Source organism: Perca flavescens, chromosome 12 (assembly GCF_004354835.1).
Source record: "Perca flavescens isolate YP-PL-M2 chromosome 12, PFLA_1.0, whole genome shotgun sequence".
NCBI classification, from domain to species: domain Eukaryota; kingdom Metazoa; phylum Chordata; class Actinopteri; order Perciformes; family Percidae; genus Perca; species Perca flavescens.
The window spans coordinates 19,514,301-19,538,987 of record NC_041342.1 but is presented as its reverse complement, the minus strand read 5'-3'; the positions used below and the strand labels follow the sequence as shown (position 1 = coordinate 19,538,987).

At 40.5% G+C, this 24,687-nt stretch overlaps 2 protein-coding genes across 6 annotated transcripts; one reads left to right on the top strand and one right to left on the bottom strand.

The window, feature by feature from the left end:
- The first annotated feature begins 1,900 nt into the window (after nucleotides 1-1,900).
- On the top strand, nucleotides 1,901-4,153 carry LOC114564798 (Krueppel-like factor 2). Its single transcript, XM_028592366.1, has 3 exons — nucleotides 1,901-2,224; nucleotides 2,557-3,466; nucleotides 3,601-4,153. The coding sequence occupies exons 1-3, from the start codon at nucleotides 2,153-2,155 to the stop codon at nucleotides 3,774-3,776; spliced, it is 1,158 nt and encodes a 385-aa protein (XP_028448167.1). The 5' UTR covers nucleotides 1,901-2,152; the 3' UTR covers nucleotides 3,777-4,153.
- A 2,206-nt stretch (nucleotides 4,154-6,359) lies between these two features.
- On the bottom strand, nucleotides 6,360-24,147 carry LOC114564797 (epidermal growth factor receptor substrate 15-like 1). 5 transcript variants are annotated; one of them, XM_028592360.1, is made up of 24 exons: nucleotides 24,033-24,147; nucleotides 23,455-23,496; nucleotides 23,221-23,310; nucleotides 23,076-23,123; nucleotides 22,886-22,981; nucleotides 22,622-22,687; nucleotides 22,416-22,541; nucleotides 22,232-22,291; nucleotides 21,710-21,976; nucleotides 19,778-19,935; nucleotides 18,138-18,303; nucleotides 17,853-17,915; nucleotides 16,574-16,659; nucleotides 15,912-15,984; nucleotides 15,240-15,401; nucleotides 14,719-14,916; nucleotides 13,900-14,064; nucleotides 12,781-12,889; nucleotides 11,859-11,998; nucleotides 11,508-11,541; nucleotides 10,115-10,200; nucleotides 9,821-9,884; nucleotides 8,557-8,693; nucleotides 6,360-7,305 (listed from the first exon to the last, which is right to left on the bottom strand). In XM_028592360.1, the coding sequence occupies exons 1-24, from the start codon at nucleotides 24,057-24,059 to the stop codon at nucleotides 7,159-7,161; spliced, it is 2,610 nt and encodes an 869-aa protein (XP_028448161.1). In that variant the 5' UTR covers nucleotides 24,060-24,147; the 3' UTR covers nucleotides 6,360-7,158. The 5 variants fall into 5 exon arrangements, with proteins under 5 accessions (XP_028448161.1, XP_028448165.1, XP_028448162.1 ...); XM_028592364.1 differs by lacking the exon at nucleotides 8,557-8,693 and adding an exon at nucleotides 7,789-7,805; XM_028592361.1 differs by lacking the exon at nucleotides 17,853-17,915.
- Nucleotides 24,148-24,687: the final 540 nt, after the last annotated feature.

Sequence of the window (24,687 nt, the reverse complement as noted above, 5' to 3'; positions counted from 1 at the left end):
GGTGGATTTTGTTACGTTTGGACATAGCCAGGCTAAGTTTTTCCCCTCTGCCTCCAGTCTTTATGCTACTCTAAGCTAACTGTCTCCTGGCTGTAGTTTGCTATTGAACACAAAGGTATGAGAATAGAATCAATCTTCATATCAAACTCTCAGCAATAGAAGCAAATAAGAGTATTTCCCAAACACGTCAAACTATTTCTTTAAGCAAGGCGCTGAACCTCAAAATAAAATGCAAATTCCTTTGGACCAAAGCTTAAAATCAATCTCAAAGCAGTGAGGTCCCTACTACATCCACAGATGTTGAACAGGTGAGAAACTCCAACATGGCCTCCAGCGAGAGAAAATGCTGCAAAAGGCTTTTAATGTAAAACAGAACTGTTTTTCTTGTAAGTAAATTATGAGATATGACTCTAACCAAGAGGTCAGCAGTCAATTCTGACGTACTTACATTTTATACCACGTTATACTTTGACTGCGCTAAGCGGTAATTCTTGTACATTTTAGACTACTTGTTACAAGGAAGATTAAGATAAAACATATTAAGTAAATTAAACTATCTCAACAGTATAATGCAGTAAAACTAGACCAGATAAATGACTAATAAGCTGACAGGGCCATTCTGCCAGCATTATAAGTAATTTTACTTTTGATACTTACTACATTTTGTTGATAACACTTACTTTAACTCAAGTGACAATTGTAATAGTCTTTTTAATTAAGTAGTATGCTGTATTGCTACCTGCATACTTCTTCCACCTCTGCTGATGATTGTAGGATTGAATAAAACATGTGTAGATCTATATCTGAATCGGTCTCTTTATTTCTAATTTAAAATATGTCTTATTTATTTGGGATTGTATGCATACATTGCTTGCAAGTGTGATCTTAAAATCTAAGTTCCATGTGAGTGATTTTACATCAAGAAACAATCTGTTCAAAAATGATACAAAGTGCAGAGTTAAAGTTGGCCTAATGACCTCTGGAGACACAGGGTTCCTGCTGAGAACAACAATCGTCGCGTCAGAAAACTCAGCAGAAACAGCAAAAGAGCAGGCCAGAGTTGTGATGCAAATTTGACTCCAATCGACCCTGCAGCCCCATCGTCCGTCATTAACAGCTGAATGGGACATCATGTTTACATCGCGAGTGTGTTAGAGCGTTAAAAAGCCGTGAAAACCGTTTCAGACGACCCTGGCGCCTGTTTGAACAAGCCTGCTGTGAGAGAACAAAACCATCTACCATTAATAATGATAATGAGCCGAGAGCGAGACGCGCCAAACAGGTGGAGGCAGATGCACATACAAACGAGTTTGAAAGTTTAAAGGAAGTGCAGAATTTGTATTGTGATTTAATGGACAGAAAAAAAGAAAGACATTAAATGTATTTTTAAGCCTGAAATTAAATTATATAATCACAAGGAAGACTTGACCAATGATTTGATGTTTTGGGACATTTGTGTGTGCTGTGTTTCAAGTTCTATTAGATGCCTGTGCCATGATCTTTTATTACAATATATATCTTTGTTATATTCTGTGTCTTTCATGAGTTTTATCCTACTACTCTGAATGTAATTATATTTGTATTAGTGTTCATCAAAAAAGCCATATCTCGTTCTTTGTTGTGGTGATTAACTGACGTATTGACAGCCTTATATAATTTGTTGGTGCAGCCTGGCCTCCAGCAGTTTCTGTCATTAGACTTGTTCTTTTCAGCATATTACGTAAGTATCTATGGTTGCTATTGCTATTGCTCGTGTGTTTGCAATTTGCCTGCAACTTTTTTCCGAGTCCAGCCACCCATTTCTCAGGTAGGTGGGTCTGTATCTGCGTCAGCCTGTGGGGGAGGTCCTACACTTTATAGGCTGCTCTGCGCAGCCTTGCCTGTCATACAGCGCACTGAGCCCAGCTGCCTGCACGAGCCGCTTTATAAAGAGCTAAATTTACCAAACTTTACGTTGTTTCCTGAGCTCTCACAATTGGCCAGGCGTACTCGGGCTAGAGAGTTATAAGGTTTGGAGGACCTCCTTCCACTTTTAAACTTGTTCATGTCTTTAGAGCGCAGCTGTGGAGAGCGACAGTGAAATAGACGCACAGATTCTGGTGCGGCTGCCGCAACACTCTTTGACAAGAGATAGTTATTATTTCACCAAACGATGGCCTTATCCGGAGTGATGCTACCGTCATTTTCTACCTTCTCAAACCAAAGAGAAAAAAACTGGGAAAACGTAAGTTAAAAACGATCTTGTAATATGTTTTAAATCTGTGGATATGTTTGAGTTGGATTAGATACTATGACTATGTGTCACTTTGTTTCACCTGTTTTAATTATAATGGTAATACTAATATCTTAAAAATCAGTTTGAAATTATTTATTTGCTTTGGGAAAACAAAAACAAATAACTTATTTCCTTATTTTAAGAAAATAAAGCTCAATATTAGGCTGAATTACGTGTCCAGTTAGATATCACCTGCAATTTTACATACAGTATTTTTTTTGTTTACAGCAACATCGTATTGATCATATCTAATTGTAGGCCTATATATTTTATTCTTTCAGAGGTGGAAAGGAGATGTGGACAAACTAGTCTCCACCAGCTGCTCCATGCTTGAAATGGTACACAGCCTTGACAATCACAGCAAAAGGGACGACGAGGATCTGAGTAATTATTTGGATCTGGATTTTATTCTCGCCAACACGACTGGCTCAGACAGCACGGCGGAATTTGTGGGCACAACTGACCCCAGTATGTACACGACGGGAAACTCCGTGCCATCCTATCCAGCAGACGACCACCGCTCCCCACCGCCCCCGTACGGCGCCAGCCTCATGACAGAGTTGCTCCGCTCCGACGGAACCAACAGCTATGGCATTACGCGCAACCCCTGCGTTCAGGGGAGATTTTATGTCAATACGACACATTTTCCCCGCCAGGACATCAAAGTGGAGCCACCCATGGACGGCTACGGCCCCGTTATGGGCATGGTGCCCCAAAGCTGCAGCAAAATCAAGCAAGAAGGGAACGTTTCGTGCATGATGTCCTTCGAGCAGCCCCGGGTGGCCATCTCCCCGCGGGCAGCCAGCAACATGACCCCGCCTCTCAGCCCCGATGAGCAGGGAGCTTCGGACTGCCAGGCACAGATGTGCCAGCCTATGAACTTCTCACACAAGTATCACACATCCGCGGCTTTCCCGCATCACCCTCAGGCTCCCCAGATGCAGATGCCCTACCATGCTCCGCATACTGCCTTTGGCATGTACGATGAGGGTCTCAGCCTGCAGCCAGGCGCGCAGAGGGTGATACTCACACCGCCCTCCTCTCCCCTCGAGCTGCTGGAGTCCAAACCCAAGAGAGGACGGCGCACATGGCCGCGGAAGCGCACAGCTACGCACACCTGCAGCTACGCTGGCTGCGGAAAAACCTACACCAAGAGCTCACACCTGAAGGCACATCTCCGAACTCACACCGGTAAGTTTGAGCCGATATCCATCATGATAAATACGTCTACATCTGTGCGCAATTACGCACAGACATGCATAGCTCAAAGCCATGTTTCCCCTTTTTTTGCACAGACTAATAATCCACAATTTTTGTCCACGCAGGTGAGAAGCCGTATCACTGCAACTGGGAAGGCTGTGGATGGAAATTCGCCCGTTCCGATGAGCTGACACGTCATTTCCGCAAACACACCGGACACAGGCCCTTCCAGTGCCACCTGTGTGAACGCGCCTTTTCCAGGTCTGACCACCTGGCACTTCACATGAAGAGACACATGTGAACGAGCCCACATAAGGACTTGGGATTCACGGAAGGGGTTGTGTTATTTTTATTGTGATTCAATTGATGTATTTTTTATTTAAATTGCTCAAATGACCAAAGTCTTTTTTTATATATAATATTGAATTTAAAAGTTTGTTATTATTTTCTAATAACGTAGCTGGTACTACTTTGGTTCAATACAAGCTTTAGAAAAGCTTTGTTTGCTTTAGAGCAGGCAGACCAAGAAGGGGCTGGCCCTGTATATACTACTCTTCTTTGACAGAACTGGAACGCTGTGTTTGACACAAAAGTGCCTTTCTATGACTGTGCTACTGTAAAACTCTTAGTGACAGAACGATATTGCCAAAAAATAGACCATGTTCTTATTGACAGGGGTGAAATGCACATAAAGTGGCCTAACATGTGCAGAGACAACGTTTTATTTAAACTGCCTCAATGTCTGAATGGCCTAAACTGCTTTATTTTAGTTTTTTTCTTTCTTTTTGGAGTTGATGTTGTCTCCTCTTGTGTGAAACTCTTGGATCCAACCCCTCTGTTCACTATCGGGGCTTGATGTCCTGTGCATTATTTTTCACTTAGATTTATATAAATATGTACATGGTTTTATACTGTAAAATGTATATTTATTGTAAATATTAAAAACAATGAAATTGAACTTTTGACTGTGGAACTCTTTACTTTTCATGCATGTCATTCATTTCATACCTTGTTCACACATGTAGTTTAATAAACCACATCCACCCACTCAACAGGTTTCATACTGTGCTTACAACCAGACTAAGTAAGTGCAGCAGGCCTGCAGACTATCAGATCAGTTACACTAAATAGGTTTTACATGTTGCCATTGTATACCCACTTTAATTTTAAAACATAGGCACTTGATTTCCACTGTGATGTTTTGCAGCTGCAAGACAGAGAAGGGCAGCCGTTTGTGGGCTTAGCCTATAAATACAAACACTCCATTTCCATAATTACAGAGTGAGCCAGCAGCCGTCTGGACAGAGGGGCACAGCAAACCCTCATCAGGGAGCCCTTAGACTCCCTTTCTGATGGGTAGAAATTATAGTAGGACATCAAAGTGCCTTAATACTACAATTACACAGAGTCACTCTGCACTACAGTTTCAAAGTATCGGAGTTCATGCATATTATGGCTGCATGGTGTCAGTATTTGTTTCTCCCGCATCAAAGACTGCATTGAGTAGATGTCTCAAAGCCAGATGGCATTTTATAAAGTAGATAAATATTAAACATTATTCCTCAAATATGTGGTTGGTGATTGACGCAATACTTTTGTTTCATTGTAACCATTTTAAACCTTTAAAAATAACTTTATAAAACCACACCCTTCATCAAAAGTGCTGTCACGCACTTCCAGTCATTTTAGATCTCCAATTCCCCGAGAATAAAATGTACACAGAATGTAACTTAGAGGACTTGATCAAGACTTCACTGAAGGAAAAGAGGAAGTACACATTAGGTCAAAAATATCTGCAGTGGGAGATGCAAATGTATCACTCTCATTTCACTTTTTTTGGTTCCAATATCAATGCAAGATAAAAAAAAACCCACCTTAGATCCACGTAAGACCACCTCTGTACTGTACATTTTATCAAAGCATCAGTTTAAGACCTAATAGACTTGATTATTGCCTTCTTTCATAACACGTCATGTCTGTGCAATGCAGAGCTACTGTTCCTCAAGTCCACCTACAGTATATAACCGCTATATTTATCGCTGATACATTTATGAACTATTTATGACCTGCTGTGACAGGTAACTGGCTTACTTCTTTTTGCAGTTAAAATATCTAATTTAAAAGGCAAGACTTACCTTGTTCCAGGAATGTTAAAAATCACTTTTATTCAATTAAAAGTAATTATTTTTTACTGTTTTTTTTATAATCACATACATACTGTGCAATGTTACATGTTGATATGTTGATAAATAAGGCGCTGTCCCTCTGTACATGTTCAGTAAGCTCCGAAATATACAGTGCATACATTATGTGCCAAATAAACCTGATTAGTGTAATATAATTATAAGGATGCAATATTTTAAGTCATTTAAACAAATGTCCCCAAAATGGATCATAAGACATTAATGAACAGAAGAAAAAAAATCCCAGAAAAAGAAAGAGATCAAATCGGTTGATTTGAATTTTGAGAGAAAAACAAAAAATTGGAAGCAGATGTCACTGTGCATCAGTGGTAGTGTGAAGAAGTAAAAAGGATACAATTAACAGCACCAGTATAAACAGTGCAGGTTTATACTACTTCCATTTTATAGAGGCTTAAAGTTGTGTGGGAGTGCAAGTTGTTTGGGCGTAACAACAAGGCAACCAATGATAAACAAACAATCTGACTGATGACATCAGAGGGATGGTTCAACAGTGCTGTAGGTGGACTGAATTGTGTTTAAAAATGCAAGAGGTGACCGATAATATGGGGCTTAATCATATTCAACCAAAGCTATGTTAGGACTAAAATGCTTGGCAGGGATTCCCAAACTTCATATTTCTACTTTGACATATAGATCCCATTTGAGGGTTTGATTATATTCAAACATGTCTTCAATAATCCTTGTACTTCAAGGCCATAAATATTCCATATGCAGGCATAAATGGTAAGAAACAGCTGTAATATTTGAAATAAAAACCTAAAGCATGCCATGGACGATCTGATCACTAAGCTCCGGTCCTTTAAGAAAGGCTTGTTTTTTTGTTCCAGTGCTTGTACATAAAACCATCATCTAACTAATATTTACAGTAGATGAAGAAGTTTCTTTTAAAAAAAAAAAAAAAAAAAAACATTTGAAATTGGACGAACTCAATCATAGGCCAGCAGAGTAGTTGGCGTATCTGGTTTGACTTTCCATACAAATTTCTTTTCAAATATTAAAGGTTATATAAAACCGTTTATATAGTGCATTGAACACATACTTCATACACCGCAGACTGCATTTGTATATAAATAAAACAAGTTATTTTTTTTTACTTGCAACAGAAAGGCTTTTGGATAAGGCAGGGTGATTAGCCATAACAAAATATGGAGCTAGATGTAGGTTGTAGTGGAGTACCCTGCTCCTTCGGGTTGCGTTAAATCGCTATGTTCTTGCAGGATGAAGCCAGGCTTAAATCAAGTGGCTCCGTATTGTCCTTGATTATAGTTGCCGTGTAGTTTGGGAGCAATGAACCATAACTGGTTACTAAATGTGGAGTTGTTTGACTCGAGTCCAGTCATGGCTAGAGAAACACTGGTCCCTTACACAAATTGGTAACAGGGGCTGCTAGTCAGTGTTGGTGCTGTTGTCATGTGCCTGCGGACAGAGGACTGTAAGGCAGAAGCAAGAATACAAATAGATGTGGTGGGGCATGGCTGATCAGACGCTGGGCATATTGGCCCTGCTGAGAGCGATGGCCAGTTCCAGGTCCTGCTGCTCCTGGAGCCACAGCCTCCTCAGCCTCTCCTGCTCCTCACGCTCGCTCTCCTGCTTGACCCACTCCAGTGTCTGGCTCTCACTTCCAAACTATAGCAGAGAAACAAACATTTGATGTGGACAAATATGCAGAGATGCAGGCTAAATTGCCAGCATGAATAGATAGAAGTCATTGAGCGAAAGCAAGATGTAAAAATTAAGGGTGGATGCAATTTCAAAATCAAATGTTTCTAATTAGGCAGGAGGTCAAAAGCTATGTCAAACATAACAGAAATTATTTGATATATAGCAGTAAGAGAAAAATAACTGCAGAAATACAAACATTTATATTTCACTCGGACATTAAAAAAAAAAAAAAAAAAAAAAAAAAAAAAAAGCCAAGACAGCAACACTAGAAGCTTCCTACACCATACACAGTGACATTCTAGTGCCATAAATAAGTGTGCTTGGATCAATGTGACTGGGGATATAAAAATAATTGTGCTGCTCATTAATCACCGTACTCCGATTATGCAATGCGGACAGGTTTTTCACATGCAAAGGATTGACCACCACGCCCTTGTACAGTCTTACCTCGACACATTCAGATCCTGGCAGAAAAACAAAAATTACAACAGAGAGCTCGATATAAAAACACACACAAATCCTTTTCACAACTGTCGTGCTGGCATTAAAGATACAATAAATTCATGTGATGTCAAAATGATACAAACAAGACACCAAAACCGGCCATGCACCTTCTCTCCACTTGAGAGCACGCTCAGCCGCCAGGCTACAGCATGGCGAAGAAGCGGATGGAGGACAAAGAGGCAGATTTACTCTGTTGTGCTCTGCTTGAAGGCATATCATGCTTTGACAGCACATAAGCCTTTAGCTTGTTCTTCAAAACTTGAAAACGGCTCCTCGAGTGCTACCTGACCAGGCAGGTTCACCAACTTGCTCACTAAAACTGTATAAAACCTGACTTCGTGCCAAAGGCTGAAGCCAGAGACGACAGCAAGCATGCAAAAGCCGCTTTACCAGGCAGACAGACGCAACAATATTGACAGACACAAATACGAGGACGGTCCAAGTCACTCATACAAACATTTCATTTCATTCCACACCAAGCCTTTGCTTTCTCACTGATGTTCTGTCAGTTGTTAGTTATCAGCCGGTAAGCACGGAGGTCAATCGCTAATATCACTGTGAGGGAAAGTTAACAGAATGACGCCCAGTGACAGAGAGCTGACACCTCTGAGCCCTCAGCCATACAATCTAAAGAGTGAGATCTTGAGATCAGCAGCTCATGCAGACAAAGATACTTGACACAACAGAAAACTGTAAGTCGACTACACTTACAGAGCCCAAACCTGCAAAACCCACAGGACAGTCTTTGGACGCTTTACTCGAGCGTGTCGTAACAAAAGATTCTTTACTGTCTGCTGTGGAGCAAACGCTCTGGGACAGCTCTGAAGCAGTCAAACTGAGCAGACCTCCTGGAGAAGGAAGACATTTTAATAAATACGAAAGCCATGTAAGACAACACTTTTCTTAGAAGCCAACAACAGGTAGCCCCTTGGGAAACTCAGCTCACATCTTAAAGACAAATGTGTAATATTGTGTTGCTAAATTTTACAGGAAGCAAACTTTAAACTCATGGCATGCAGAGTAGTCACCCAGGGGAGAAAGATATTGGTTCAAAAAAAGGTGTTAACCGCATTTTTTTTTTAGTACAGCTCACTGATGCATTGAAGCTTAACAAGCACAGTGTTGCAGCTTTTTAGAACACATGATTGTAAAAGATGGACACACCCTTGTCTTCTGTAAGCTTTGAACACATTGCCTATAATGATGGTATTATAATGTGGCCATAATTATTCATTTCTCGAAATTTGTGCACCAGTGTCACATTGGCTGCATCTGTGGATTGAAGGGCTTCATGCTAATAAAAGCTCCACTATCTGATAAAGTGCAAACAGTAGAAATTTCAGCTTTAAATAACCAAACTAAATGTGGACTTCTCACTTCCCCACAGCATATGAGGTACATCTCTGGGACAAGCTTGCTGGCTAACCATGGCTACTTATCTCTACCCTTCTGTGTGTGGTAAAGTAAAGGGGAACACCAACTTTCTCACGCTGTGGCTTCTGCTAAAGGAATAAGTGCAAGATCACAGCGGAAGGGCATGTGCTGGGCATGGCCTGTGGGTAGCGTGTGACTTACATGTTATAAACCAAGATAAAACATGAGGTTGAATGCATCCAAGGCAATGAAAAGTTAATCTAATCAAACTATATATAAGTATAACTTAACATTGGCTATTTCAAATGTTGCTGTCTTAATAACACTAACAAGTGCACGTCACTCTGTAAACCCATAGTACTAACGTACCTCTACAGCTTTCCTGTTTGCAACTTCAAAAGAATAAACTGTGTTCTCTGCATACTATAAACTCAACAGGGAAGTTTTTTGTTTTTTTCGCAAGCCATCAGGGCACAAAAATGCCTTTCTAGTAGGACAACAGTCAGTCAATCACAATGAACACTGCAAAAATCTAGTACTGACAACACTGGCATGATAAACTATTGATTTTAACGTCTCACATACACAACACACGGCTTACCATAGGGAGGTGCAGGCCGGTTAGGCACATTCTTCTTTGATGGGAGGACTGGGTTGTCTGACTTCTGTTCACACACAAGGGAAAAGACAAAATAATGATGACTAACTGAAATGGCAGCCAAAATCTAAAGCCTCTGGCCTTATACTACAGAGACTTCCTAAATGTGATAAATTGCCAGAAAAATTTGAAATCATTCATGATGACAGTAAAATCAACACAACGCTCTACAGCCCAAATGGAAAATGATGCTTTATGATGCACTGATTCATAACTCCAAAAGTCTCCAGAGCTTACCTTGGACATCTGACTAAAGTCGGCAAATCCACCCCCCTTGCTTCCAAAAGAGTTGCTTCCAAAGGGGCTCACTGTCCCAAACACATCTGTGACAAGAGTACATTGAAATGCATTTGGAACATTTGAATAAGTTTATGGAAAGAGCCAGAAACTATAATGAAGTTCAGCCCCAGACCACACATTCAAAAATCACCTCAGCATCTTGCTTATTCTGAAAGGGCCTGCATGCTATTTTCAGAGAGGGGAATGTGGCATAACCGTTTCATTTTCCATGACATTTCGCAAAAACCTAGAAAGCAGAGATTTGTTTAACCTGACGTATGAATTTGATCAGCTAATTAAAGGAGTCAGTTGGTGTACTGTTAACCAGAACTGTGCCTGTGTTGTTTTGAAGCTCAGTGGTATGCCGCTTAATGAAAAAAACAGCAAACTGTAGATGGTTACAGTGAAAAAACAAAACATTGTAATAGAATATGTTTGTTGTAAGTGTGCAACCACAAGAGACCCCATTCATGTGAAGTACGCAGTGTTTTCTTTTACGCACAGTAACTCAGCTCAGGTCTACAGTTGCCTCTGTGTTCTTCTGAAGGTGTGTAGCATGGCAGAGCATCGACCAGAGGTAGCCACTAACTTAAAACAACTTCCGTACCGAATGAGGCAGAGCAGTTCAATAGCAGCAGATATAAAGACAGGACAGAGGCAGTAGAGAACTGGTTAAAGGAGTGGCAGTGTATTCTAGTAGAGCAGGACCAGCAGTTACAGAGTTTCTGTTATGTTTGGCTCCTGCAAGCCTCCTGTTTTTCCAGGGTAGGTGGGGAGGGGGGGTGAGTATTTTTAGTTGGCCAGTAGTTAAATGCGTAGGTACTCAACTAAAAATAGCCCTAAACCACAGGAAAAATTGAAGCCACAAGTGAGTAAAAATTGTTTGCCCCTGATGCCACCAAAAATAAAATCTAAATCCAACACGTCACCCAGAATGGCAAAGAATGAACCATTGAGACTTGTTTCACAACTAGAACGTTCTTTCACGTTCGGATGTCAGTTAATAGAGTCACATTCTGGAAAATCTACACGTATACAGTACTTTTTTTTTTTTTGACAAAGTACATATACAACCTGCATCTTCAAAATGACTGAGAAGAACAAATAAAAGCATTGAATATTTGACAACCTGTTTTAATTTTGTAAGCAAAGTATCTACTACAATATAGAAAACTGGAAACACAATAAAAGCTAACCTGAGAAACCTTATGACTTTACAAAGGCAAGAAGTCCAGAAACAACTAAGTGTTTTGGCACAAAGAAATACTACCCCATGTAAAACTGAGAAGATCCAGAGTAAAATCTCTCTCTACGTAGTGACATCCTCGGGTACTTGGGACCAGCAACGTACCTGGTTTTGGGCTGTTAGATGTCAGGGCACTTGGCTGAGAAAAACAAATAAGTAAAACACAAGTACAGTAAGTAACCTATTTTAAAGAAATTGATTAAAACACATACAAAAGGACCACGTCAGTATAACCACAAGAAATCTCTGTCATGCTGGTTTGCTTTTCCATGAATCTACAACAGTGAAGACACGTCAGAGCTTGTTTCTATCAGCACTGACAACTGTAGCAAGTCATTATACAGTACACAGGAGGACATTTTATTTTGAACTTTTGACAAAAGAGTATTAGTTTTCTCAAGTCATATTGCATACAACAAACATCATTCAGGAGGTAAAAGAAGAGGTGACTGATACCTTGGCTGGTGGTGTGGGTTTTCTACTGAAGGGGTCCGACGATCCAAACAGGTTAGACTTGTCCGTTCTCTGAAAAAGATCTTCAGTTAAGTTGCCTTTGAAGGGGTCGCTTTCTTTGAAAGGATCTCCTCCAAATGGATCTAGAAAAAGGACAAGACCGTTAGAAGAGAGCAACTAGCATGGCTGGGTACTGGCTTCAAACATCTGCAGCCTCTAAGAAAAAATAATCTCTTTGCTTTCTTTATGTTTTCCACAGCATGCACTCAATCAGACTGGAACATACAACAAATACTTCAAAAAAAAAAAAAAAAACTCCACAATTTTGGCATCTATAATGCAATTTTCAAATAGCCGAGCCACTGTCAATAGCAACTGCAATTTTTATGAACTTGACCCAGATTTTTTATTTTTATTTTTTTTTAAAGGCAGCCCGTAAAACTACGCTGTACACTATTTGCAGTGGAAAACAAAAAAAAGAGAAAAGTACTGCTACCGAAAAAGTGAGTTGAGTCAAGCAGAGCCATGCCACACAGTGGAAACATGGCATTAGTGTATCCTGGAACACCGGTTTGTTCCTAGGTTATTTAAACATTTTTGCTGTCGCAGCTTTCTCTCCCTTCTCCCTACAGGCACCCACTGTTTGGTTAAATCTGCTGCCTTAAGATTATTCTTATGATTTGTAATTAATGCTTTGTAAGTTAATAATCCTTAACTGGCACTTTAATTAACTTAATTTGATTTGATAACTTTTGCTCATTCTTTATCATGGTGTGTCTTCATTTTGTTGTGGCCACTTAATGTTATAGGTCATAACAACAGGGGTGTGAAATTACTGCAGGTGAACAACCGGCAGAGCAGGGAATAACCTTGACCCTCAGAAATACAGGAGTAGATAAAAAAAGATACGACAAGGTATTCAGACCTAGGAAGGGATCGGACTTGAAGGGGTCCTCTGTCTGGAAGGGGTCTGCTGGAGGCTCCTTAGCACTGCTGTTGTTGAACATGGCTATCTTTGACTTGAAAGAGTCATCCTAAAGAATGAATTCAGAAAACAAACATATTAATACATTTGCCAATAGTTAAAGTGCCCATATTATGAAAAAAAAATCACTTTTTCTGGGATTTGAGGTGTTATGTTGTGTCTCTGGTGCTTCCACACGCATACAAACTTGGAAAAAACCCATCCATGCTGTTTTGAGTGAGATACGGGTTTCTGAATGTATCCGGCCTTCAGTCTCCGGGTGAGCTGTTCAAAATCGGCCGGGCCGTCTACGTCATCGGCCAAAACATTTCAGGTTCAACATCTCAGGTTCTGCAGGAGACTCCCCTCCTTTTTCATGTTCCAATTCTGGTTTCGAACATGTATGGTTGAACTACTGCCGCCATGTCCGTAACTTTCACACGTAGTTCTATCTAGTCCCGTTAGTCTACACTCTCCCTGTTACTAATGTCTGTGCCCAAGCACTGACTAAGTGAGTATCTACTGCGCATGTGTTACTCCCAACAAAGATGGAACAGAAGTGAGATGCCTCACTCTGTAGCTAAAACAGAGAGCTCAACACACAGGGTGAAAAGAGCAGCTGCAGCAATGTGTAGAACAACAAAAATATGGTGTTTTTTTAAAATGTAACCACATAAACCTATTCTGGTAAAACCTCCAAATACAATTATGAAACTGAAAAGGAGAATAATATGAGCACTTTAAGTCTTGACTATGCACTTACATACAGTATAATTCAGCAATAAACTGATGTTTTTTAAGTCATCACTAACTATGTTGCAGCAGAACACAGTAAAAAACATGGTAGAGTATGGCATAAGGCAAGGAAGTATAGCAACTTAAAATGTTTGGGATGACAAAACTGGTTTCGTGAGCATATTTGTGTTTGCATTCCTCTGGCATCTAATAGCCATTAAACAGGCACATTGAGAGTTGGTGATAAGAAAAGTGCTCCTCATTATAAGGAAAGGCAAATCAAGTTTCTGAGTTCCAGGCTAAATTCTTGTGGTGAAAAGAAGGATATATTAATGATCTCCTCACCGCACTTCTGAAACCTCCGTTCTCCTTCTCAGCAAACCCTTCACTTAAGTCCGGCAGGTTGCTGAAGTTTCCTCCGTTGATGTCATTCAAAGCGCTGTTGTACTGCTCAATGGTCTTGGTCATCTCCTTTTGGCTGTCCTGGATCAGCGACAGCTTACTGCGTGCCTTAAAACACAAAAAAAGACCATATATGACTCCATAAAACATACAGATTGGATTTCCTTTACGGTCTCTTTTTAAATAGGTGTCAGAGCTGCTCAAAACTGGAAGATTTCCCACCTGGCAGAAATGGATAAGCCACTATGATTTCAAGTCACACTTTCAAATAAAAAAGTATTTTCAAAGCAAAAGTAGAATTCACACACTGTTACCTGAATAGCGGTTTATTTTGCAGAAGTCTAATTCGTCACTGATTTACCTTGGCTAAGAGTCAAAAGTCAAGTCTTCAGCAGATTGAGGAATGCACCTGATTTTTAGCTAATTACATAAGTGGTGAATAGTGGTTACCAGTAAGATGATTAAATCAATAACATGCTTCAAATATGTGTGGCTCAGAGCAGGCTAAATACTTTAGCATACCAGTGATGGAAGTAAAAGTAAAACTAAAAAGTCCAAATTCCACAGATGGTAGAACATAAACATACAAATGTTTATACGCCCACAGGGGAGTCAGTATTATGATTGGATATCCAGAGCTTAAATTTGTTCATTTTCCTCTAAAACCCTTCTAATTTCAATACTAAGTTGATCAAAGAGCTTATTGGTGCAAAAGTGACAGAACATCCTTATGTAACCTGTAGTTACTTTGTCTGCACTGACCTGGTTGATCTCTTCCTGAGTGGTTTTGAGCGACTTGGTGATGCTGTCCAGCTGGACCCGACCAGAGAGCAGACTTTGCTCGAGAAGGGCCTCCTCCTCCTGCAGCCGGCTCAGGTCCGTCTTGGTGCGGCTCAGCTCTTCCTCCTGGCTCTGGAGGTCCGTCTCCTGAGAGCGGATCTGGCTCTGCAGAGACGAGATCTGGAGGGTGAAAAGCGGTAAAAAAAGGGAATCGGTATTAAGTATAGTATAGTTTATAGTATTAGTCCTCAAAACACTCAATTACTTTGTTAAAAGTAATACGCATTTTTCTTGAAACAAACCTTGACCTCAACTGACTTCACTGTTTGATTGACATCTGATTGATATCTGGTACATGCACTCCATAAAATACCAAAGCATTATCTGCTTGCCACAAAAAACATTACACCACAACCAGATAACAACTGCATTACCACATCACCAGAAGCACAATACAAAATATAACAGCATTTCATGTTTCAATAAGAAGTCCTGTCTCTAACCCTCTGGGACTCTTCCTGGCACTTCTGCTTGACATCGTTGAGCATTCCCTCCAGCTTGGAGCGCTGCTGGTCCATCTCCTCCAGACGTTCCTGGGCATCCTGCTTTTGCGACTCTAGGTCCTGCAGGCTGCAGCTCTCCCTGTCCAATCCATTCTGCATGTCCTACACACACACACACACACACACACACACACACACACACACACACACACACACACACACACACACACACACACACACACACACACACACACACACACACACACACACACACACACACACACACACACACACACACACACACACACACACACACACACACACACACACACACACACACACACACACACACACACACACACACACACACACACACAGCTTTATCAACTCTCAAACCAGAAGCTATACATGATAGCGATTAACGTCTTGAGTGGATCTCAAAACGTATAACACTTAAAAAATGGTCCAAATGGATTTATAAGTTTACCTTGTTTAAACATTTGTACTATGTAATTTCAGTCATATACTACTACAACAACAATAACAACAACAACATCAAACCTATTTATCTGCACCCCTGAACTTTGTATTGTTTCCAGGCTTCTCAGATGGACTCGTAGTCACTCATGAGTCACTATTTCACAGATATTTAACCTTTAACAGATGACTTACCTGAACTTCACCATTTTGCTGTCTGATGGTGTCCTCCTTTTCCCTGATCTCTTGCTCCAAAATGAATTTCTCTCTGTAGGTGAACAACACGGGACAAGTGAAGTAAAAAAAAAGGTATTATTACTTCCCACCGAATCCTTTGTTGGCAAAACATAGAGCTTAAAGAGACAAAACTGTGTCAATTTGGAACTGTGATATTTCTGGGGGAAAAATGGTGTCTTTTTAACACGCTTGACTGATGGTGTTTCCCACATAACAATTTGATAAGTGAAGTTGTCTGTTAATACGGCTTTAAACGTGATGGGGAGGGATTTTCAAAGAAAAAATATTAAAAGAAACATGGGGTGTCTGTTGCAACCATTTGCTCAGTATTCTTTCCATGACATTCAGAATATTAACGACTGTAAAATATACTCTAACCGGCCCAGAGCAAGGCTCCATATTGACACTGCTTTGTCTGCTAAGTATCTCTTAGGATGAAAACTATCTAATAAAAGCACCTGGTAAAATAAAGGATAACATTATTTGATTAAAAAAAAAGAAGAATATATATCTAAGAGTTTTAAAGAGCTTTAAACCTGAATACCACCCCACTACAACCGACCATCCGTTTTCTCAGAGAAAGAGAAACAAAGCTATCCTCCTGCTACTCCGCGGCTCACCTCTGCAGCTGAGCTATTTCCTGGCTGAGGTCATCCAGCTCTTTGATGCCCGTCAGCTCGGCGGACCCCGTGGAGCTGCTGCTGTCCTGAGTGCGAGAGACCAAGACGGACGAGTGAGAGAGGCGAGAGAAAAGGAGAGTTGGGTACGAATGGACGATGGATGAAGTGATGGAGACAGAAGGCCGGTCGGACAAGAAAATGGACAAAATGGACGGGAAAAAGAGGAGACAAGGAAGAGAATGTTCAAATAGGAAAAGGGGACAATAAGGAGGGAGAAAGAGAGCAGAAGGGACATGAATGGTATGCGGGGGGAGAGGAGCTTCCTGCTGAAACGTCTAACAAAACTAAAGACACAGGAAGGAAATACAAACACCTCGCACAGCTAGAGAGGGGGGCAAGAGTTCCAGACAGTACACGAATGAGGAGAAATGCAAACAGACAAGATATATATATATATATATATATATATATATATATATATATATATATATATATATATATATATATATATATATATATATATATATATATCAGTGTTTAACATATCAAGCCTTTGACAAATCAGTGTCCCAGAATCCTCTTCTTTTTACGAGCACTCAAAGCATTGGTCAGGCATATGCTAGCCTCCCTAAAGCCTTTATTTTCATGTTCAACCTCATAAAGTGTTATTGTGTAATCTGTGTAAAATAGCTATTTGTTTGTAAGATAGTACTTGTATAAGCAAGCAGCCCTTTTTAATATTCTTAATACAAAATGGAAAGCTGCAACTTATTGTCTGTTTTCATGGTCTGACAAAAAAATGTAAGTTGCCTTTACAAACAGCTTTAAAGATAGAAGGCCTGTTCAACCACTGGTTGGCCAAAGATATGTACATATGTACACCTGGATATTGTACATTTTCGTAAACAACTAGGAAAGTAAGTGACACTACTTGTTTTACTAGAATGGGTACATTATTAAGTAACTATAATGGACATTAGTTTACACCGGTTGCTTCGAAAGACCATTGGTGATGAAACTGCAGCAGGTGGCAGTGTTTGCCTTTAGCACAGTTGAGGTTTAGAATTTGGGGAAACTCCAAGGCATGGCAAATATGTTGCAAAGAGTAAACAAGAGCTAATAAATTCTGTTTTGCCCATTGTTGGATAAATAATTTGGGAAATTAATATTGTACATATTACAAGGAACATGGTCCTGTTTGCACCTAGTGCTTCAGACAGAGACAGAGAATATGACAGAACAAAAGCGCCACCTTGTGACATAAAGCTTAACTACTCACTCTGCGCATATTAGCTACTGCAGCAAGTTCAGGTCTCACAGCTGGCATAAGCCCCACATAGCTCTGTTAGACAGGATAGAAGAGAGCTCAAAAAAGCAAACGCATAAAAAAAGTGTTTTGCAAGGCAAAAGGAAGAAAGCAGAACTCAGCATTTAAAATGCATATGGTAGCAGGAAAACATGAGGCACAGATGCAAGTGGCTTTGGAAAATAGGAAGAATTTTTAAATAAATAGGGTAACTGAAAGATGAAGCCGCGGTTACAGTGGGCTAAAGTCAGGACTCACAGGGCCCGCCGATGTGGCTGTAGTCCTTTCTGATGGGGGAATCATGTCTGGGGTTAGAGTGGAGGGAGGGTCAGCGCCTTTAATGACCTTCTGCTGGATTAGGTACATGGCCAGAGAGAACTGCTCCCGGGTCAGCTTGCCCGTCTGTTTAGTGTCAGCGAGTCCCCTGTGGAGAGGAGGAGAAACTTCACTCAAAACAAAAGATACTGTATTCTTCTTTCTGATGGTCGTTTCTACCATCTTGGTATAGCACACTTAAATCATTTTTCCTTCTTATGTTGCACCCATCTTCCGGAGAAAATGTTATGATTTAAACTGTCCAGCAGATAGAGCTATAGAGGTAAACCTGGTGAGACTAGCTAGTACATGTGTGGGTGATTTAAGCCGCTTTTCGACACAAAACTATTTTGAAGGAACTACAAGGTTCCTTCTGCCCATTGTTATCTGTGTTCCCACCATAGTCTTAAGACCCGTGAAGATTAGGCCGCTGCGGAGTCCGCTGCCATATAAAGCTACATGACAGCATGAGGGCTGCTGCTGGAGGCAGGAGTAAACACACTCTGCAGCTCAGTGTGTCATGAAACAACATGCAGCAAAGGGCCGCAGGTCGGAGTCAAACCTCTCTCTCTCTCTCTCTCTCTGAGAACATTTTCAACCCTCATCCTAAAATGGTCATAAATCACTTACTTGTCTTATGAATAAAGTGGTCGGCAAGTTGAAGCAGCCGTGCTGTGTGTGTTTGACCAATCAGCGACGGTCATCCCTGAAACCCCACCCCGAAGGTTCCTGTACTTTAAAGAGCCCCTATTATGCTTTTTTTCCCCATCTTTTAGTGTGTTATATAGTCTTTTGTGTATGTAATAAAGTACAAAGTACAAAAAAAAACATTTAACTCCAAATAGAGCTTTCTCTCCCAAGGACAGCACTTTTCTCAACTGCCTAAAAACACCTTGCCCACATCCCCGTTTAAAAATCCTCAATAAGTGATTGGGCCTTGACCAACTGCCACGTTGCTTGTTTGAAAGCCATGATGTCGCTCTCTCATGGGTGGGCCAAATTCTCTGGGTGGGCAAAGCAGAGAAAGAGGAGGTAACCTTGCCCCGTATGACTTCATAAGGAGCAAGATTCCAGATCGGCCCATCTGAGCTTTCATTTTCTCAAAGGTAGAGCAGGATACCCAAGGTTCGGTTTACACCTCTCGCTATTTCTAGCCACTGGGGGACCATGGGCAGGCTGGGGGAACTCATATTAATGTTAAAAAACCTCATAAAGTGAAATTTTCATGCCATGGGACCTTTAAGTTAAGTGTGTTGTGATAAATGTAATGATAAAAACTCAACAAATAAATATGATCTAAACTGAGCTGTGGTCTCACCATCTCTGTTGAGGGACCAAGTGTGCACACATCCAGGCAATAATACTCAGGTGCAAGACAACAAATACGGTTATCCCTCTGTTTGATGACCAGCAGGTGATAGTGAGTTGAGTTGATAAATGCCTGAACAAGAAATACCGGTTTTTCTCTTTTACACTTGCCTGAGAAGGATCTTGTAGATCGAAACATTGCCGTGAAAAGAGAAAAGGGGAAGTAAACTATTTACTTGGCGCCTAACCGTGTGAAGACCTTCTTTGTGCCTCACCATATCTGTGCCAGCATAGTCTGGGAGAGACTGGACTGCATGAAGATCTCTATGACCTCAGTTCCATTAACAAGGCCGTCATTGTCGCTGTCTGTTTTCTTGAAGATCTCATCATAGTGCTCCCTGTCAGCCACCGGTACCACCCAGTTCACCACTGGCTGTAATGAACAAAACACAACATTTGTGTGATTTTAGATTAGGGAGAACATCTCCTAAGAGCAATAATTCAGTAAATAACGGGTGGTATTTAATTATGTATTATGTTGGTTAAAAGTAAAACGTGAACTGAATTTAGTGACCAATGAGGAAAATATTTACCATAAGTAACAACAATCTTGCCAAACATAGCTTAGTGTCTTCCCCTGGATGAAGATGTACTGGTTTCTTTATTAACTTCGTGACCCCAAACTTCCCTTTCCTGAGCCACATTACCCAGCTCTGACTGGGGGATCCCGAGGCATTCCCAGGCCAGTGAGGAGATGTAATCTCTCCACCTAATCCTGGGTCTTCCCCGAGGCCTCCTTCCAGCTGAATGTGCCTGGAACACCTCCCTAGAAAGGCACCCAGGGGGCATCCTTATCAGATGCCTAAACCACCTCAACTGGCTCCTTTCAACGCAAAGGAGCAGCAGCTCTAGTCAGAGTTATGTCCAAATAAAATTGATCTTTGTTTGAGTGATCTGATATTTATTAATAAAATCCCCAAATCTATCTTTTAATATGTGCCTTTTCAACATGAATATATAAGGGCCTCACGTGAAGGGCCGGGAGTTGCAATTCCACTGTTTTGCCACTATGTTCAATTTGCTTCAAACTTTAGGGTTGCTTCTTGCTTGTACAATTTACAGCCTAAGTTCACTAGGAATATTATTATTATTATTATTATTATTATTATTATTATTATTATTATTATTATTATTATCATTATTATTATATCCAAGCAAATATGGTATTGTAACTGAATTTTCCCTCCATCTGTTTTCAGTGCCTACTCCTTTATTAACGGTTTACCACAAATAGCATGATGATTTGTCACCGACCTATCACACATATTCAATTAAAAAGGTGAAAAAAATCATCATGTAAAATCCAAGTTTCAATTCAAGCTACTGTAACTAAATGAGCTAATGCAAGCGCTGGTACATGTAAGAAAATTGCATTCTAAGAAATCTGGTATCAACTTTTCAACAAACTGAGAAAATGGCAATTAAGCTGGCAAGAAGAAAAGAACAGGATTGAAAAACAGGGGGGAAAAAAAAGACAACATCAAGTGTCATGATAGCCATGTCAGCAAATCGTGGTTCAAGTGTGAACAGAGTCTTGCTTCTCTTCATTTTCAAGGAAACCTGTTTCTCCAAAAGTCATGGGGGAAAAATAGAGTGGAACACACTGGCCTGTGCACAATGCTCAAAACAATGTGGAAAAACAGGTCCACCCATTAGCAACAGAAAATAATTGATACATGAAATGCTGGTTTCCAGGCTCTGTCCTCATAACACTTAATTAGTGAGGAGCAAGAAAGACAAAATGTATTGATTTGTCCAAGAGGACGGAATGTTATTTCGTGTTTTTCACCTTATACTACTTGAAAATAACAAGCCACATTCAGAAAGTGACATCCTATGTTATCCCAAGATTCCCAAATTCCATGAGGCAGCTGTGTGAAACTACCCAAGCTTGCTTTTTTTACTAGAGTGAATTATTATTTTTAAACGAGAAAGTAGGGCAGGACACTAAGTCTGTTATAATGTCTCCATTTTTACTAAAATGATATGTGAAAATAAACATGATCATCAGTGTAGGAAACGTATTCCTAATGATGTTATGATATTCATTTTAACCTTGGAGAAAGCACTTCCTCCCCCACAATGCAACGACAAGGTCACTACGCCTACATCAACACCTCAAGAGAAACGCAAGTGAGGCAACATACCGGTGAGCTGGATTTAAAGGAGTGTTTAGGAGAGAGGTTGACAGTACTGCTGCTGAAGGGAGTAGCACTGGCCAGAGGAGGAGTGCTTCGCAGGGATTCTTTTAGAGGGGCTGGGCCAGCCATAAGCCCAGACAGAGTAGGCAACACAGCCACAGCACCTGGCAGGGTTCCTGCAGACTTCTTCCTTTTAGACGGGGGGATGAGGGAAGCGGGTAAGGTAGTTGGGACAGGCTCCTTCTCCATGGCGCGATACACAAGATGCAAGGCCTAGAAAATGGCAAATCAAATAATGTATTCATATCTAAAAGATAAAATGCATTAGCTTCCCAGGATTACTCTGGAGTGACAGTAAAACATTACATTACATGTCATTTAGCTGACGCTTGTATCCAAAGAGACTTACAATGAAGTGCTTTCAACTGTGAAGGTTCAAACTCCAGACAACAAGTAGTAAGTGCAAGTACATTAGCTTTAAATAAGCAAAGCTACAAAACGTGAAGTTAACAAAAGACACCAGCTTACCACTGTGAATTCATCTTTGTCCAAGTGTCCATCTTTGTCCACATCACTTAGGTCCCAAATCTACAAAACGATAAAGTTAATGCAAATATGAACAAGCTTTAGCTCTTTTGAATTGTTAACACTGCAATGTCAGGAAAGACTGCAACAGTGTTATGGGTTACATCACTCCAACATGTAATATCACCTTTCCTAACGCATCCAGAGGTAGCTTGGAGTTTATCAAAACTGGCCTGACTTTATCACCGGAGAGGAGACCATTCACAGGGGACAGACTCTCAAAAATGCCCTCAAACTTCCCTTTTTCATCAGACTGGAAAGGAAAAAAAAATGATGTTTAGGTGACAAGCTTGATTTTCTCAGGAATGTTCTAGACAAACGATATCAACTCACCCTAATTGCCCACTGGGAGTCAGGTCCCGTCGTTGAAACACTTAATAATGGGCTGTTAGTGTCTTTCTGTAAAAAATGAAGCGAGGATAAGGATACCAACAAACAGAGCAGGCAAGCACAGTAACACCTGGGGAAAATACAGTTAGGGATGCAATTTCCCATTACAATATCCCTTTCTGAGATATTCAATGTTCATTCATTTCTCTCATTTTCTATCACATCACTGGATATTGCAATTGTCAGGAGAGTCATTTCATCACTTACAAATTTGGGAGCAGCTAAGTTTTGGTTGAGGTTATTAAGGCTGATATCATTTCCACCCTGTGCTGAGGCCACAAGTCTCAGAGCAATGAAGAAACCCTATGAAAGAGGGAGAAAGCAAGTCAAATCCAGTGTTTAATGCACACATCAGCATCATCAATCACAGCAAATTTACAGAAAAATGTAGTGTTACCCGTCTGTCCAAATAGCCTTTTCCTTCTGAATCTGCCAAATCCCAAATCTAAAAAAATAAATAAAATAGCAAGAAAGATGCTATGCTACTGATCAAATATATGAGTGAGTTTTTGTGAGTGCATGTAAGCAAGTTTGTGACCCACCTTCCCCAATGTACTATCTGACAGCCCTGACTTCTTAAGGAACTGAGCTGCATCTCCAGCCGATACTTTGCCTGTGTTTCCCGGGTCCAGCTACAAACAACCAATAACAAAACACTTAATGGATACAGCAGTCATAACTGTATGTATCAACTGATTTTATATGACAGCTATAATTCAGCTGAATAAACACTAGAAGACATGGAAAGGAAATAACAGCGGTAACCACGATCTTACCTGTCTGTAATAATTGTCATAGGCTGGGTTTCCACTTGATAACTGGAGAAGCAGACATTATGCAGACAGATGAGAGTGTTAGCTCGCACATACATTACATTAAGTTGTTAGAAAGCTTAGCTATAACGTTAGCAGACTGTAGCTAACGTTACATCATTCAATCTTGTCCGTATGAGGTAAAAGTAAATAAACACAACGCTGATCGCTAACGTTAGCTAACTATCTAAAGGTTTGTTTTGGTTCAGTTTTAGCAACTAGTTATCCTTTTTTTTATTGATTTCATCAGTACCGTCATCAACACTTGCGTAACTACTTTACTTACAAAAGTAACTTCTCTTTTCAATTAAAACGTTAGCTACGTTAACTTCGCTATCCTTATTACTTAACGTTTTCCCTAACGTAGGCTAACCATGTCACTTAGTTGACAGCGAAAGGGTGGTAATATGGTTCCACTGGCCACTATTCAATATAGCGTATACACGAGTAATGAGGTTAGAACATACAACGACGGTCGCTGTCACTTGATAGTAATCATTAATGGAAATTACGACTTTCCTTGAGCTATTAAGAGTTGTTACCTGACTCAGAGTCATGAGCGCCGCCATATTTCCTGGTGTCTCGGGAGTGCGCAAACGTCCCTTAATTGAGTAGGCACGAGCGGCGACTGATCGGAGGGGCCCTGGTTCACTTCCGGTGGGTGTAACCTCTCGGTCACCATGCCAAACACTGAACCAGAGAATGTCTAATAAGGGGGGAACTTCCACTCTCGGGAAAATTCCGGGTTGGTACAATGGGGCTAATAGGGAGTGAGATAGGGAGTGAACAGGCTCTCCATAGACAGGCTCTGACTGAACCCACCACCTACTGATGCTGAGAGGGATTAGAGATCATGGTAGAGATGGGAACATGATATTGTCACCGTCATAAACTCTGACTGGACAGTCCTTGTTGGAAAACACCACACAACTGCTAACCTGATTTTAAGGTAGTGGTGTAGCCTACATGATACGCACTAAGAAAGCTCCAGGATTTCCATGCACCAACTAAAAATGCGCAATGACATGAAACAACATACTTTCCATCATCATTTTGATATATTTTGAAGTCATTGTCTTTTTTATTCTTTGCATAGGCTAAAGGTATTTCCACCGTAAATTGGTGCAAAAAAAAAAGTGTATCAGAATGCAGGAAATCTTTGAATTTAAAAGAGAAAATGGAACTTAATTTATGAAC

Bases quoted from the DNA above. Each gene is read 5' to 3' on its own strand.
- LOC114564798 (XM_028592366.1), top strand. From the start codon at position 2,153: ATGGCCTTATCCGGAGTGATGCTACCGTCATTTTCTACCTTCTCAAAC. The intron at 2,225-2,556 runs GTAAGTTAAAAA...TTATTCTTTCAG, and splicing joins GAGAAAAAAACTGGGAAAAC to AGGTGGAAAGGAGATGTGGA. The intron at 3,467-3,600 runs GTAAGTTTGAGC...TTGTCCACGCAG, and splicing joins ACATCTCCGAACTCACACCG to GTGAGAAGCCGTATCACTGC.
- LOC114564797 (XM_028592360.1), bottom strand. From the start codon at position 24,059: ATGGCGGCGCTCATGACTCTGAGTCAG. The intron at 11,542-11,858 runs GTATCAGTCACC...TGTTTTTCTCAG, and splicing joins AACCCACACCACCAGCCAAG to CCAAGTGCCCTGACATCTAA. The intron at 7,306-8,556 runs GTAAGTGTAGTC...TCTCTGCTATAG, and splicing joins GTTTTGCAGGTTTGGGCTCT to TTTGGAAGTGAGAGCCAGAC.